This window comes from Anopheles coluzzii, chromosome 3, assembly GCF_943734685.1.
Source record: "Anopheles coluzzii chromosome 3, AcolN3, whole genome shotgun sequence".
Lineage (NCBI taxonomy): Eukaryota > Metazoa > Arthropoda > Insecta > Diptera > Culicidae > Anopheles > Anopheles coluzzii.
The window spans coordinates 38831347-38848839 of record NC_064671.1 but is presented as its reverse complement, the minus strand read 5'-3'; the positions used below and the strand labels follow the sequence as shown (position 1 = coordinate 38848839).

At 45.2% G+C, this 17493-nt stretch overlaps 1 protein-coding gene across 1 annotated transcript in view; it reads left to right on the top strand.

The window, feature by feature from the left end:
- LOC120954860 (neural-cadherin-like) overlaps window positions 1-17238 on the top strand; it is a gene marked incomplete at its 5' end in the record, with an annotated part of 134940 nt that extends 117702 nt beyond the window's left edge. The window contains 7 exon segments of the mRNA XM_049608277.1: window positions 11731-11868; window positions 12985-13337; window positions 13514-15823; window positions 15905-16075; window positions 16168-16409; window positions 16508-16717; window positions 16969-17238. Of these exon segments, the coding sequence (XP_049464234.1) occupies window positions 11731-11868; window positions 12985-13337; window positions 13514-15823; window positions 15905-16075; window positions 16168-16409; window positions 16508-16717; window positions 16969-17219 (3675 nt within the window).
- Between the last annotated feature and the right edge of the window lie 255 nt (window positions 17239-17493).

Genomic DNA, 17493 nt, shown 5'->3' with positions numbered 1-17493 from the left:
TGTGTCATCACAACTATTCGCGTACACTGGTTCCCTCTCGGATCGCTCTTTGGCAAACAATGAATTACTTATTTCAACTACACGCTTCTTCTCAGGCCCCTTATCACCAGCCTTGAGAACATGGTTTATCAATGATTCTAACCGCACGGAAGAAATGGTTTAAATCCATCATGAATACCGAGGTGGAAAAACACAAATAAGCGCCACCAAAATAATGCTCCGTTCGCTCAGAATTCGTGCTGCATCAGCTCTAAAACTTTCCGTTCAACTACTGTTGGCCGGCTATTGGGACAGGGACAGTATTCTGCGAAAAGTTCATCTCCTTAAGACCACAGCGTAATACTTTGGTAAAGAAAGTTTTACTTACACTAGACGTTTGGGCCTAGCTAGAATGTCCAGTTAGCTAGACAGTATGTCTCTCCCCAAACCGATACGGTCCGTTTGTGTCACCCGAGAAACACATCTTCCATCCAGCGCGCTGTGGACAATGGTCACAAAACTACGGCCTGTTCGGTTGATGTTTTATCTTTTATCACAAAGCGACAGACGCCGTCACGTTCGCTTTTGCACGCCATCGAGGGGTTGATATTAATCTGTAACGTCGATCGAAAGACGTCGACTGAAAATTTTAGCATCGTTTTCCGATCTTTGAAAATGCGATGAAAAACGGACGACAACTAAACCAGCATCCCCCGTTCCATGTGTCCACACTCCCCTGGGACAGACTCAACTTCGCTGTAGTACGCCGTCGCCTACCAAAAGGAAACATCCGGAAAAATACCCTTTCGAATCAATGTCCAACCAGTTTCATCTACGTTTCCTGCGCGCCTTGCCTTTGTCGCATATTTGTGAGGTGACGCTAACTGGGTTCGAAACAATTTCCGGCTCTTTCATTTACCGATATGGCTAATGAAAGCAACATCACAGAAAGACGTAGTAGCCGAAACCTCTTTTGATTCGTTTCATTTGCCCAACAAACCAGGGACGAAAGTTCGAAACGAAACCGAACCCCATGTCCCTTGGTCAGGGGAACGAGGTTTTACTGACCATTTCAGTAAAATTGGAACCACCAACCACCATCACAAACCGGGCCCGAAACCTATTTCGTCTGCCTGTGGTTTTGGTCGAAGCAAAAGTGCAATTTGATAAGATTCGTTACGTTTTTATTTTGTCTCTTCCTGGGGGTTTGTCTGGGGATGAACCATCCTCTACGACCGCTGAATGTCCCATGAGACCCATGAGCAGGGAGAAACATTCCGGAAAACGGGAATATCGTACTATCCTGCTATCACATCTTAAGTGCAATGTGAGCTGATAGTTAAGATAACTCCTACCTGTCCGATGGCGCTAATGGTTATTGTCACTCCAGTGAAGGTGAACCACGCGGACGCTATTGGCTTTTAATGGAAAATGACCAGCTTCAACGACTGTTCTCGAGGCGCTTCGGATGGTTTGCTAATGGGACACCGAAAGTAAAGTTACCATTAGGACAATAAATACGAAGTCATTGAATCGTGTCAGAAAGAGCTGTTAACGATATTATTATAATGATTGATCGTAAGCAATTATCACGCTTCGATGGCAAGGTGATAAACGAAAGTATTGAGATTAGCTAGAGAGAGATTAGAGATTAGATTATTAGCAAGGGTACAAAATCAATCAAAACCGAAACTCGTCTACAAAAGTATTTTTGCTCCGCTGGAATCTGGTACTGTTGCACAACAAAAATGTAATTTTATTGATATCAATAACATTGATCCATTGCTAGTTCCATAGACCATCGTGCTCCATAATTTTTTAATGTGTGTCATGCTGCTCAAAGGTGCTGCTTTCCATTGAGCTACACTTCCGCAGCATTTCACGCTTCGTTTAGCTTGGACATACCTACACAGGAATGACATTTGTACATTCAATTATGTTTCGTTGTGGGGCACTCTTTCTGCTGTCGTCTGATCATGCAACCAACTGCACTGAAAAACATGCTAAATCATCTGAAGAAAAACATACAAAATCACCGCTTGCATGCTCACTGCCATTGTCCTCAAAGTTTCCCTGCACACCGGTGAACCATTTAAATATTGTTCTTTTTATAAACATTCCTCCATCATCTTACATGCTTGAAGCTAGCTCGGGAAAGGCAGTGGTGTTTATCCAGTTATATATGTTTTTTTTTTTATTTTGCTGCCATCCCAACTACATGTGCAATTTACATCTCGCAACTGCACTTGGCGTACTGCACTTACCTCACCACGAGTAACGTCACTTCTCCACCAATGAAAAATGTTAACCGGCTCTGAATTATACCATCTTGTTTGACCGTGCTTATCGTCTGCAAGTGACACAGTAAAACAAACAGCACAACCGTCCCTATATTTTGCTGGTTTGGTAGGGCAGATGTTTCAGAAAACTACGCATCCGTAGGAAGTACAGAATACTAAGTTCCAACGCTTCCGAGTGTACAGAATTCCATATAAGGCTAGCCAGTGAGGCGGCAGCTAAAAGAAATCAAGCAGCAATGCATTCGGTTAGGGAATGTTTCAATAGAGAAAATACGGCAGACGCTAAACAAAAAACATTTTTTGTCGCAATGAAATGTAATGCTGTACGAAAATTTTACAATGTTTCCATCTACCAACATGTACAAAAATTGCACACATTCTGGTAACACAGTAACATATCTTGCCCAGTGCAGTTGCACTGCAAACGCAAAAAGGAAGACTGCCACGGGCGGACAGTACGCCTGATCCGGCATGTAGTGCAACACAACAGGATTCATCATTTGTTTGTATTTTCTTGAGCAGGCAGCATCTCTTTGTTAGTGGTGCGTTGCATTTTTCTGTTTGGCCCATCGTTTCGACTTATTGTGCTTTTGCTGTTTTTGTTTGCTTGTTTATTTACTAGGCAGCAAACTGCCGCACTCCCGCGCGTTGTTTGTGTAGAAAAAAGTGTATACAACTGTAGTCATGTTGCTTTTACCGTAATTGTTGAAACGTTATCAACAGAATTCTTTCGTTCTCCCGAATGTACAATAAATATGAAATACACAAGCGTTTTTTAAGCAACGTAGTTAGTTTACTTACTTACTTACTTATCCGGCGCTACAACCGCTTTGCGGTCTTGGCCTGCCTCAGGAGTGTCCGAAACCACTCACGGTCTCGCGCCTTCGTCTGCCAGTCCGTTATCCCGGCATTAATGGCGGACGCCTCCACGCCATCTTGCCACCTCAATTTGGGCCTACCACGCCTCCTCTGTCCTTGTGGACGGCCTAAAATGTCTTTACGGGCTGGGTCGTCCGTTTCCATGCGTACAACATGGCCAGCCCACCGGAGCCTGGCGAGCTTAATACGCTGTACGACAGTGAGGTCGCCGTACATCTCGTATAGCTCGTCATCATATCGGCTCCTCCATTGTCCTTCCACACATACGGGGCCAAGTATCCTTCTGAGCATCTTCCTCTCGAACGCGGCTAAGAGGGCTTCGTCAGATTTGAACAGTGTCCATGTCTCAGAGGCGTATGTGAGTACTGGTACTATATAGGTACTATATAGTCCCAGCTTCGTCCGTCGCGACAGGTTCTTTGAGGTGAACTGATTTTTCAGGCTGTAGAATGACCGGTTGGCAGCCAGCATCCTTGCGCGCAACTCAACTTCCATACTGTTGTCGTTGCTGACCTTTGACCCAAGATAGGTGAATTCTGGGACGACTTCAAAAGTGCATTCACCTATCTGTACATCACGCCTACGTAGATTCGGATTATTTATTGGTAGGTCCGCTTATGTTGCCACCATCAGTTTGGTCTTTGCCTCGTTTATCTGCAATCCGAGGTTCTCTGCCGCCTGCTCGATCCCTTGGTAGGCTTCTGCTACATAGGAGAGCCGCAGACCAATGATGTCTACATCATCAGCGTATGCCAGGATCTGGGTTGACTTATAGAAGATGGTTCCCGTAGTCTCCACCCTCGAGACGCGGATGGCCCTCTCTAGCGCCAAGTTGAATAGGAGACAGGCAAGCCCGTCCCCCTGGCGCAGACCCTTGGTGGTAGCAAAAGGTCCTGAGTGTTTTCCATCCACCCTCACCTGGCATGTGACGTTGGTCATAGTCATTGTAACTAGCCTTATCAGTTTGGCCGGGATTCCAAATGAGCTCATAGCGTCGTACAGTTTTACCCTGGCTATGCTATCGTATGCGGCTTTGAAGTCTATGAAGAGATGGTATGTGTCGTTTCTGTATTCAGCCATCTTCTCCAAGATCTGCCGCATGGTGAAGATCTGATCAGTGGTTGATTTTCCGTTTCGGAATCCTCTTTGATAGTTTCCTACTATCTCTTCGACGTGCGGGACAAGCCGATCCGGGAGGATCAGGGAGAATATTTTATAGGCGGTATTCAACACCGTAATACCCCTGTAGTTGTTGCAGTCCAACCTGTCTCCCTTCTTGTATACGGGAGTTCTCGTTTGCTAGTCGTGCACCTCGTAGTTAGTTTATTGTAGCAAAAAATCAGTCGCTTGGTTCGGGGATCGGTGAAAGAATGGCTAAAGATCGTAACCTTTGCCACGTTCGGGAATTTTCGTGCTATCGGGACTGCTCGGCCCGATCGTTATCAGCACGACTCCACTTCGATAGTGTCCTCTATCGAGATTGACGGAAACACCACTGTACCATCGAATTGACCGTTAATATTTATTTTAATATTTAACAGTAATATTGTCAAGTATAACCTTTTAAAGGCTGAAAATTATGGTTGAGGACATTTCATTCTAGTGTCTTGTCTAACTAACTTGTCTAATAACATCAACACTAGCGATATTAAAGTAAATATCACACTTCAATGCGGATCACACAAGTGCAATCAAAATTACTGTTTAACAAATAGATAGCCTGACTAAGTTGTTGATTTGAAGACAATAATACAAAATCAATATCAATTAATAAATGATCAATAAATCAAATCAATAAATACCAACATGAGAGCTAGGTTTATATAAGCTTAGAATTCGTGATGATGCTATGTTGTTTCGTAAAATTTTTAATATGCGGATCGTAATTTTCGAGTAGCTATTATTCTATCGAAATTATCAAATTTGCTGTACCAAATATGACCTTTAAAGATTTTAAATACCTTAAAAAGAAGTTCAGCTGTTCTTAAAGTAATATTAATAAAATTATGCAATTATGACTCATTAGAGCTTTTTGGATTTATTGTTTGTAATCGTAATTAATACTCGACTTCCATTAGTTTTTAAAGTTATCGAATTATGGCTCTTAAACTGAAAACTCCTCCTTCTCTCAAATACAAATATCATTTTCCAACTCAAATACCATTTTCCTATCAACCCGATTCGAACACACTCCATTTTCCTGCTCACAAAAGCTTGTCGTAGTTACTAATTTCACTTTCATCCAACTTGCTCTCTTGCTATCTGCGCTTCGCACGAGCTTTTCGATTCTACCGATCATTAATCAACGGAATGGAACATCCTCTCCATGCAATCAAACACTCGAAACAATGCCAACAGTTCTCTACCGTCTCACCTCCACAACTCCTTTCATATCATTTCCTTCACCTACTGCACACAAACACGTAATGGAAAATGTTTGCAAAAGGTAAATGACGAAGACTGTTTAGCTTCACTAATATTAACTCACTGTAGCCCATCCCAACTAGAAAGTCTAGATCGTGCTGAAGCACCAAATGGTGTCGTAAAGTTGGTCGTACTCTATCTTACGAAACGTAGCATGCAACCGACGGTGGGTGACTGTACATTCCGTAAAACATACATGCACTCCCTTACACGACTTTTGTGTCGTTAAAGTAAGATTTCAAACTTTCTCGTACAATTTTTTGCCAGTGCTCCGGTTCGGTTCTATCATCCAGCATGTGTCACCTGGTTCACTTTGCCCTAGGTCATGTAGAGGCGGTTCTATTATTTCACCCAAAAATCGTTTTTCTTGCGTTTGAGCCAAAGGCGAAGTGTTTCAGTCATACCACTCTGCTTAGGGCAGGGTAAGACATAAGACCGCTGTAAAAATGTCAAAACATCTCTACTCTTTTACGACAAATTTACTCCCGTCCCACAAACTCACACACTTTCATCCTGGCTCGATCCATCAAAGGAGCATTCGGTTTCACCTTCGACGGAATTGTAGACTTCACAAACGTGTCCTCTTATGGACCGAAGACACGGCCCGCGAACGAGCCCAAGTTCACTTATCAACTCGCCTATGGAACGGTGGCAATAATAGTCTTTGAAACATAAAACATAATACGATAAGAAAGCAGTGAACAAAACGATTCTAAGAAAACAAATTGTTTATAAAATAGGAAAGAACACGGTCAGAGCTGACAACATTGCTGGGGGAATCACGTCCGTACAGTTACGTGGCCGTAAAATGTTACACCAAAGCTAAAAACTGTATCTACGCGGGCCTCCTATGCCACACATGTCATCTCCATTTGGCACCCTCATTTTCGGATCGCAACACATGAACTGCGAACATGTCGAATCGATCGTAAAGCGGGCAGCATTGAAGTAGAGGAAGCATACAAAGGTGCTGAAGAACCGGGGAAGCAGCTAAACTATAAAAGCGTTTATTAGCTTTTATTAGCTTATTTAATTTTATTAGCCCGAATACGGTCAATTTCCAGTGGTTCTCCATTTGGTTTGATTGACCCATACTAACAAGAAACGACTTAGAAAAGGGTGTTACAAAACTAGAGAAAGGCGTAACGCGACTACTCTGCTGATGTCTCGGTACCAGCAGCGAAAGGCAGCTTCATCTTACCTCGGTTGACATTTGACTGCAGTTAGCTGGAAGAAGAATGAATGAAGGACTTTTTCAAGCAATGATTGTTCCCAAGGTACAAGGTTAGATTACCACAAAATCGGGGGAATTATTCTATTGAATTTTTTTGGCACGATGCTGGAGACTTTCTTTGGTTGCATATACGTACCAATGTTACATGCTGCCTAATACTGTAACTTTCACTTTCACATTAAGGAAATTGTGCAACGAGGATGGCTAGCGCTTACAGAAATAGTGAAAATTCGTTACCAAACCATTTATACATCGTTGGTAACCATTACTCTAACGGTGACCTCACGAGTGCTCGAAACAAAATTTAAAATTTCTTCTCTAGATACCGATAGATCTCTAGCCCGCTTGTAAGCATCTTTACTCTTGCGCTGTGATCAAAGGAAAAGGTATCCTCTTAAGAGAAACACGGCACTTGTCTTCCCCAAAAGCACAACGACGGTGCGTACGTGGCACACTGTCCCTCTGAGGATAAAGCCCGGTGATCATCGGTAGGTAATTTCAACTATCCCCATCCGCCCAAAGACCAGCAGACTCTGGGAAGATAATTTGTATTTTTCATTAGCTTCGTAAAGGTTTTGAAAAGACACTCCCGAAAGCAAGGAAGTGCATATGTGATGGTAGCAGCCTTTTGGCAGCACTTTCCTCTGACGAAGTAAAATAAAAGTCCGATGGAACGATGGAAGACACTTGTCAATTTTATCTCTTTCGAACTTTCAATTATGGGTCTGACCGTTACATTGCTTCTCTTGGTCGGTGGTACTTGGTCGTAAAACAAGCCATGCTTTATGACACCAGTCTCACACATCCACTGGGCCAAATCGCAAACGCTTCCGATGGGCACAGGGATATGCCAGCTTATCTGGACTCGTATGAAGCTGTATGCCATTGCACAAGCTCAGAGCGGAGACGCACACACTTGTTCGAAGAGCATGTCTTTGAAAATCATGTATTTAATTTATGAGATAGTTTACTGAACGATCACAAAATTGTTGGTCAGTTAGTGAGAAGATGGTGAAGGAAATGGTGATGCTGATGAGGAGGCTGATGGAAAACCATACTTTTAATAGTTTGCATCGGTCAAGCCTATGACGCTAGCTTTTCTGCTTAAAGCACAAGCTTAAACACGCTTAAACACAAACAAACCTTAAAGCATTTGTTTGTGCTTCGAATCATTCACAAATAAATCGGTACTTTCGTGTATTCCAGCTAGCCTCGCCTCGTTTACTTGGTACAGAGTTAATGCTGTTATGAGCGTTTTTCTTAGTGTTAGATTTTCCAAACATAAGGAACATTATTTTAATCACAAAATCCATTTGGAAATCAATGTTTTTAATATTATTTTCAATTATGTCGCCTCTCTTGGGCCGCTCTGGAGGTACAGTCGTCAACTCGTACGACCTAACAACATGCCCGTCATGGGTTCAAGCCCCGAATAGACCGTGCCCCCATACGTAGGACTGACTTTCCTGCTATGGTAACAATAAGTCACTGAAAGCCAAGCTCACTTCACTAGTGGGTACAGGCCAGGCCTTGACCGACAGCGGTTGTTGTGCCAAAGAAGAAGTCGCCTCTCTTTGCGCTACAAAGAATTATTACGAATTACATCGTATAGAATCAATATAACGGAAACAATAAAAACAATGTTTCCACCCGTACCGATAAATGTCAAACAATCAAGCAACTTTCCCCCTTTTGCATAAGAACTGAGCCGTCTCCAGTCTGTTTCGCTTCCGTACACGTAAGTAAAAGAACTTTCAGTGAGGCAAAATCTTGTCTTAAATAATCTTAGTTACCGAGCACCGTGCCGTGCCTCTCTTATCGCACGCTGGACAATATTTTCTGGAAGCATTTGCAATGTGACGGGAAAACGATAACGACCATAACAACGTCAACGAGCGCTCAACCAAAGCCACAATGGGATCGATTCCCCCAATCCAATATCTGGTTTGTCCTGTTGTCCGTAACTTCGTCCCCATTGCAACGGGGACTAGTTGATGACGGTAAAAGTCAGTCATCGAAAGGCACGTAATGCCATCAGTTGCTTCACTACACATCAACGCGACCCCTTCGCTCTGGAGCACATACTAACGAGGTGAAAGATAAATCTTAACAAGCTTATGACGTGGTACAGATGTTATTACGAAAATTCTATACTGAAAAATGCTTTGCTGTGTTAGCTCTCTATCTTTTTGCTCTATCCTCTTTATTCCTCCTGTTTGCTCTCTATCTTTCTAATTTCGCTATCGTACGGCACAAACGATCGTTTTTTGTGGGTAGAGGTCCGTTGATATTTTCATACCAATACCATGCCACTGTCGCTAGACACCTTGGCCTGACGTTCCTACGCATGCAAGACGCATCCTGCTCCGAGCGTCCTGTTCTGAGTACGTCGTCGAGTGCCTTTTCCTATAGCATGCTCTAGCCTTGTGTTACACTTTGTCATGTTCCCAGGCACATCGACTGCCACTGGCGTCATCTGTGTTTCTGTGCTGAGATTGTGACTGTATGTTGTTTAACTAACTTCCTGCACCCTATTTGCTTTTGTGTGTGTGTTGTGTATGTGTGGGTGATTTGGGAGGGGGGGCAGGCTAATGCTACTACACTGTTAGCCAAATCCTTCACACATTCTCGCGTGGCTGGTGATGATTGATGGTTCACAGCAGACACACATTTAAAGCGCCCCAACTGCTCGCACGAAGTTTGCTTCAATAAAAACCTCCCTCCAGACAAGCAGCAAAGCGAGTTGTTGGCGAACCGATTTCGCAAAACCAGACCGCTATTTAATGCCACAGGCGCTGTGCACATCCGGTAGCTCAGCAACATTAGGCCTGCTCGTCGGGTGAAATGCTTTCCGCTTAATTATGAGCTATCACTGAAAATTAACGCATCGCCAACTGGGTTCTGATTGCAAGTTTTCCCCATTTGCCTTCGCGTAGGGGATACGTCACTCGGTATGTCGCTAAGCTTGTGTACGTTACTAACTTTGAGTAGAATGAGCGTGAAATCTGAGAAGGAAACTTTTTAATGAATATAAATACACAACCGTAACACATTCTTTCCGGTTGGCGTCGGTATTTTGCACTCACCCTTCCCGAAAGCTCATTTAAAGTGACCTCCACATTTGTATCCTTGACACAGATGCGTTCCCAGAACCACCCTTTCGACGATTCGACTCGGAGTGATACACACAAACATACACAAAGTTTTCACTAGAAATAGGATCGAATAAACATGAACATGCTCTAGCTGTTAACATAAATTTGGCCACTTCAGCTAATTCACCCAAAGCTGTACCGACGGCGACAACACAAACAAAGCGCAAAGATCCGTACAAACTTTAGGAAAGGAATATCCGGCGTGGAGGTCAAGAAAAATACAAATAGATTGAAGAAGGAAAATGTCGCTGCATAGAGATAGAGGATAAAAATCTGTGCAGCTTTCAATTGGAATAAAATTTCATTAAAATTTACATAACCACCGGCAAACTGGTTGAGTCGTGCTGGTTTATTTTCTATTCCTCATTCTTCTATCCTATACGCTTGTGGTTAGGACATAAACAAACAGCTCCTTACCGATGAAGACAAATTCTCTGTTTTATTTGCTCGATGCCATTTTCCCCCTTAATGCTCTGATCTTTTGTTTAGAACGAGGTGTATTGCAAGACTCACATGCAGCAAAAGCTGAACTTTTTAAATGCGCAGCTCAACATCGAACTTTTCCTGTCTTGTGAGAATGGAGAGATAAATATGGAACATAAAACAGAACGATAAGATCGCTTTCTGCCGTGTTCAAAGGAGAGGAATTTTGTCTGCTTTCTTTTCTATTGAACCACTTGTATAGAAGCAGAGTGGTGCCTACGGTGTCCTAAAGCAGCGGTGTTGTATGCAAATCGGGAAACTGTTGTACGATTGCTCCATTGGAAAGAAATGTGCAGTGCAAATGCACTCCAATCACGTTTGACTCTTTGTTTTCTTACGGAAGAGGAATTAATGCTTAGAATAAAATGTAATACGTATGAGGGATTTACGGAAGAGACTAACCTATGGGAAAGCACATGAAAACATTACCGCTTCAAGTCTATTCCGTTAACAGTTACACACACCTAGCTCATATGAGGCCCAAGCAATTGTACATGCCGTTCGGAAATCATCAATCAACATGGCATTATCTTCCTTTTTCAATGTTTCTCTTCCTCTTGTTTATATTAAAGGCAATAAAACAAACAGCAATCAATCACAAGCTCCAGTGACCAAGTAAGCTAAGTTGCAATCACAACTACTTAATCAGACTGGCCGAAGCAACATTATTGAGCTAATGAAGGCATAACTGTTTCGACCTGCTATACACCTTCCAGCTTTGAGCTAGACTTGAACGTCACGTTGGACTGGTGTGTAAATGGCAAATATATGGAACGATTTCATCTCCAACTAAACGAATTACTGCTTAGTACACAATATCATCGAGCAGTGCAATTTGCAGTAATAAATGAAAAACTAATTTTCCAACTGACAGACAATGGAATTGAATTAGCTGTGCCAAGCGCAACCGACCTACCAAAACACGCCAGTTGAGCGTCGATATTTCTGTGTGATCTAATAGATCCGAACGACCAAATGGTCATGCCAATCATCCGGTTACAAAGAATTCATATTTCCTGTTCACGATTGCTACGATGCTGACTGAGCTTGACAGGGCGCAGAGCAAACCTGAGAAAGGCTATCGTACCCCTTGCTGCTTTGCAATTTCTGAATTTCATTGAGTCAATTTTCCTTTGTTGGGCGATTTCGGTAGTTCGTAGAAACAATCGTTCCCTTTTGTTTACTTTTCTGAATTTTCGTGTTTTGCCTTTATACGGTATTTTTACATCCACTTGCCACTTATTGCCTCTCATGTCTTTCCCCTCCTCCTGAATAGGTTACCGCCTCCGATGCCGACGTGGAGCGTCCCAACAACATCATCTACTTTCTGACTGGGGCTGGTATTGACATCGAAAATCCCTCCGATAGCTACTTTGACATCAACAAGGCCACTGGGGAAATATTTGTGCTTAAGGTAGGTCAACATTATCCGCTTGGAAGCATACGCAAGATTTAACCACCGTTGTCCGCCAGTTATGACACATGTTATAACTGCTTTCGGATGTTGTTCAAACTTCTGCAAGCCGTAGACTTATTTTAGGCAGCTTGAGGCGAGCGCCAAAATTAAAATCTATTTACCAAAGGATTCGATCCGAAAAGAACGTTCGTATAGCATTCGCTCCTATTTATAATCTTTCCGTTTACCGCCATTCCGTTTCCATCAAACCTTTTTCTATCGTTTTTGCCGATTATCCTTCGCTAATATTTCACGCTTCCGATCTCTCAATCCTATGGCATAGCTCTAGCCATCCTACACTGTCAGTGCCGCTCAACTCTATTCGTAACAACACACAAAACGAAAGCACTGCAGTTAACCGTGGCGGTATGAAATGTAAAGGAATTAAAAAAAATCTGCAACATAACACTGCAGACAACATGAAAATGAAATGGAGAATACCTTTTATGTTCGTATGGTTGATAAGATTCGACCAGAGCGGTGCATTGCAAAACCCATTTACCATCGGAAGCCGAAGGGGTGTGATGACCATTTTGTTTCAGAATTGTTTGAGTGTTGGAACTCTATGAAGCCATTTTAAAAGCAGTATAAGTTTCCGGTTTAAAAACTTACACGTCTGCAAGACTTAATGTGCCTCTGCTGTTCGATGAAGCCTTGGCCCGATGGAGAAACTTTTCGATGGCGAAACTGGATTCTGGTCTGCTCTACAGTTTTGAATAACTTCCCGCTTGTTCCATGTGCCGGGTCTCGAAATGATTCGTGTGGGACTAAAAGTACATTATTTCGAGCTCGGTTTCCCGGACACTAGTTTAACCTCAAGTAAATACAGTATTTTAATTAAATCAAGCAATTTTGTAAACTTTCTCTGGCCGGCAACGAACAAAACCGACGCAATGGACTAGCAATGTCTCGAGTCTTGTTAGGCTTCATTAAGTCAAACAAAATTTCATTTCGAAATTATTTAATTGAAAAATGCATCCCAAGCGTTAAGAATTATGCTGGTGACAACTAATAACTTTTTTTTCCTCTTTTGCTTATTGTACGCCTTCCACACCATTTCCTACAAATGTTCAGCCTCTGAACCGAGATCCACCACACGGACGAGCGTCTTGGAAGTTTACCGTCTTTGCGCAGGACGAATGAGCCGAGAGTTTGGTGGGCTTTACGGAGGTGCAGATCAACCTGAAAGACATCAACGACAATCCGCCTCAGTTCCCGAACGGGATTGCGTATGGAAACGTGACCGAAAATGGCACCATCGGCATGTACGTGATCACAATGAAGGCCGAAGACTATGACGATATCAACGAAGGCACCAACGCGAAGATCATTTACTCGATCGAGAAGAATGCGATCGAGGAGGATACTGGTTTGCCGATCTTTGACATCAACTCGGACACGGACCGTGTTGGTGAAGGACATCAACGATAATGCGCCGGTATTCGCGGAAGATTATCGGCCCATTCTGCTCGAAAACTCACCGTCGTCGAAGATTATCGAAATCTCCGCCGTTGACAGGGATGATCGACTGAAGGGCAATGGGGCACCGTTCTAGTTCCTCATGGACCCGGACGCAGACGATGTGATTCACACGTCCTTCAAGGTTGGAGCAGAGTAGCAAGGGTGACGGTATGGCGATCATTTCATCGCTCGGCTCGTTCGATCGCGAATACCGCAAGCAGTACACCGTTCCAATCGTTATCAAGGACTCGGGCACTCCACCGCAAACCGGCACCAGCACGCTGACGATCACGATCGGTGATCTGAACGATAACATCATGCAGCCCGGCTCCAAGGAGGTGATCGTGTACAACTATCAAGGCCAGGCGCCGGACACACCGATCGGGCGTGTGTTCGTTAACGATCTCGACGATTGGGACACCTCGGACAAGCTGTTCTATTGGGATGAAGCCGAGAATCCACGCTTCAAGCTAGACGACACATCCGGTATGGTGACGATGCGGCGCGGTGCTCACGAGGGACGCTACAAGCTGCGTTTTAAGATCTACGACCGCAAGCACGCGCAGGAATCGTATGCGAACATGTCGGTGGTGGTAAAGCACATCTCCTACGAGACAATCGTCAACTCCGGTTCGATCCGGCTGATCGGCATTACGGATGAGGACTTTATACGCATCTGGAACTATCGCACCCAGAACATCTTCCGCAGCAAGCTGGAGCGGTTCCGGGACAAGCTGGCGGAGCTGCTGAACGTGGACGTAAAGAATGTGGACGTTTTCAGTGTGCAGATGAAGGACCGGTCGGTGCCGCTGACCGATGTGCGGTTCGCCGTGCATGGCGCGTACTTCTACAAGGCGGTGCAGCTGAACGGCGTGATACTGCTGCACAAGGAGGACATCGAGCAGGAGGTGGGCATCAACATCACGATGGTAAACGTGGATGAGTGTCTGCTGGAGAATGCAGACTGTGCCGGGTCGTGCACCAGCATTATCGAGGTCCAATCGAACCCCTACCTAGTGAATGCGAACAAAACCGCCCTGGTTGGGGTTCAAATCAACTCCACGGCGGAGTGTGTGTGCAGCTCGCGAGAGTACAAGCAGCAACAGACCTGCAAATCCCATCCCTGTCTGAACGGCGGTCGCTGCACCGATTCCAAGTCGGGTATCAAGTGCTCGTGTCCACCAGGCTACACGGGACCCCGCTGTCAGCAGGTCGTACGTAGCTTCCGCGGCAGTGGCTGGGCCTGGTACCCACCGCTCGACATGTGCGACAAGTCGCATATTAGCGTCGAGATCATCACAACGAAGCCGGATGGTTTAATTTTCTACAACGGACCTATCACACCACCGAAGGAGGACGACACGTCCAAGCAGCTGTCCGACTTTATTGCACTCGAGCTGGAGCAGGGCTATCCCCGGCTTCTCATCGACTACGGCTCGTGTACTCTTGAGCTGCGCATCGCTACCAAACATCCGCTCAACGATGGCGAATGGCACCGGATCGATCTGTTCTGGGACACTGATCAGGTGAAGATGGTGGTCGATTTCTGCAAGACGGCAGAAATCACCGAAACCGACGACGGCAACCTGGTCGAGTTTATCGACCACACCTGCCAGGCGCTGGGCAAGGTGCCGCAGTTCAACGAATATCTGAATCTCAACACGCCGCTCCAGATTGGCGGTGTGTTAAGGGACAAGTTCGACTACACTTACAGCCACTGGCAGTACACAGTCGGGGTCGGTTTCGAGGGGTGCATTCGCGATTTTAAGCACAACGGAATTCTGTACGACCTGTCCCACCCGGGACTGTCTAAGGATAGTGCGCTCGGTTGTTTGTACACGCAGGAGGTGTGTGATCTGAATCCGCAGGTCGCCCGGTGTCTCGAGCATGGCAAGTGTGTCGGTAGCTATGTCGAGGCCAAGTGTGAATGCAATTCTGGTTGGACGGGCACGTACTGCAGCTTGCCGACCACGCCAACTACGTTCAAGACGCACAGTTACGTGAAGTACGCGCTCAGCTTCGAGCCGGATAAGTTCACGACGCAGATTCAGCTGCGGTTCCGCACGCGTGAAACGTACGGCGAGCTGTTTCGCATCAGCGATCAGCATATGGGCGAGTACGGCATCATTGAGCTAAAGGGCGCCAAGGTGTACTTCCGGTACAGCTTAAACACGGGCCAGGTGGAGGAGCAGGAGGTAGCGTTGACGGCGGTCGAGGTGGACGACGGACATTGGCACGTGGTGAAGGTGCAAAGGTATGGCTCAGCGGCCATCCTGGAGCTGGACGGGGGTGAGGGTGCCAACTTCAACCAGAGCTTCTCGTTCGACGGACATCAGTGGCTGTCAGTGGACAAGCAAGAGGGTGTGTATGCGGGCGGCAAGCCGGAGTTTACCGACGTGAAGACGTACGATGTCAAATCGGACTATCAGAAGAGTTGCATCGACGATATAAGGTAAGTCTAGCGGGTATGGCGGCAAAGCGTTTCTGGATGTTGTTTTATAATGTTCTCCTCCTGTTTCTGCCCTGTCTATAGATTGGACGGTAAAAGCTTGCCACTTCCGCCAGTCACCAACGGTACACAGTGGGGTCAAGCCACGATAGCGAAGAACATCGACCGCTACTGTTCCTCCAACAATCCTTGCCAGAACGCGTACTGTCCGGATCCGTTCGAGTGTGTCGACCTGTGGAACAAGTACGAGTGCGCGTTAGTACCTCGATATTCACTGTGAGAGATCGTGTGTCTTTTTGGTCACACAGCTAACAGCTAGTGTTTGAATTGAATCTTATTCGGTACAGCTGTGGCGATGGTATGATTATCTCACCGGAAGGCAAGACCTGTATCGACCGGAACGAGTGTCTGGACTATCCGTGTCTTAATGGGGGCACTTGCATCAACCAGGAGCCGCGCCTAAAGTACAAGTGCATCTGTCCGGACTCGTACTGGGGCGAGAGTTGTGAGTTTCTGAAAGAACGACAAGCGCTTAAATTCAGCACCAGTGCCTTGGCCGCCGTTATAGCCTGCCTATTACTGATCATTAGTAAGTGGAATCGTGTCTCGATGTACTTTAAACATTATTTTGTAGATATTTTCTAAAGACAAGTTTTGTTTTTGTTTCTTCCTTTCCACACGCAACAGTTTTCCTGTTTGTTTATTTTTCCTGCTCCCGGCGTCGTTCGGCTAACTTCAAAAAGAAGCCAGTCACCAAGGACGACATCCGCGAGAACATCATCAACTACTGCGACGAAGGTGGTGGCGAGGACGACATGACCGCGTTTGACATGAAGACACTCAAGATCCCGATTGGTCCGCTGCCAGAGCTCGTTCAACAAAAGGCACCGCCAGTACGTAAGTAGCGTGTTTCGTTTGCATGTGCCATTTTGGTAATTATGCGCCAAGCACCTGCACGTATTGCCCTCTCCAGCATCACCTGCTATTTATTTGCTATTAATTGCTATTATTTGCTGAATCAGCGTTACGTGTTGTTTGTGTGCATCAGTTCTTTGTTTGTAATCTAATGGGAAGCTCATTTAAATCCGTGGGCCTCCAACGCTTTCCTAAAAATGTTTTATTATTTTCTGTCCATTCCACACCAAAAGGTCCAGATATTGCCGTCGTGTCCGACCAGGTCGTCAACAAGGTGGACGTGTTCCTGGACGACCGGAAGCGACACGTCGACATCAACTCAGCTTCCGGGCCATTCGACGATCTGCGTGACTACGCCTGCGAAGGTTGTGGGAGTACCTCGGGTTCGCTAAGTTCCTTAAAGTCAGGTAAATCAAAAAAATCGCCCAAACCCATAATAATCTTCCAAACCTACCACGAACAGCACACGACGATAAACACCTAAACTGTCCTCCCTGTTTTTACTGTTCCACCGCAGGTACGTACGATAAACCCCATGAGTTTAGCTTTTCAACCACATGGGGTCCCCGTTTCGATAAGTTTATCAATATTTACGGACAAAGCAAAGCGCAGATCGAAGATGACGATGTTAGTTAAGAGTAGCTGTATCTGCCGCAGGGGCTGTAGGTCTTTTGTTCCTGAGATCAAAGTTTGTGCGCGCAAAGTCTAGCATGGCATACCGTCAGACGCGGCTGAATGATGCGCACGGACTTGTAGAT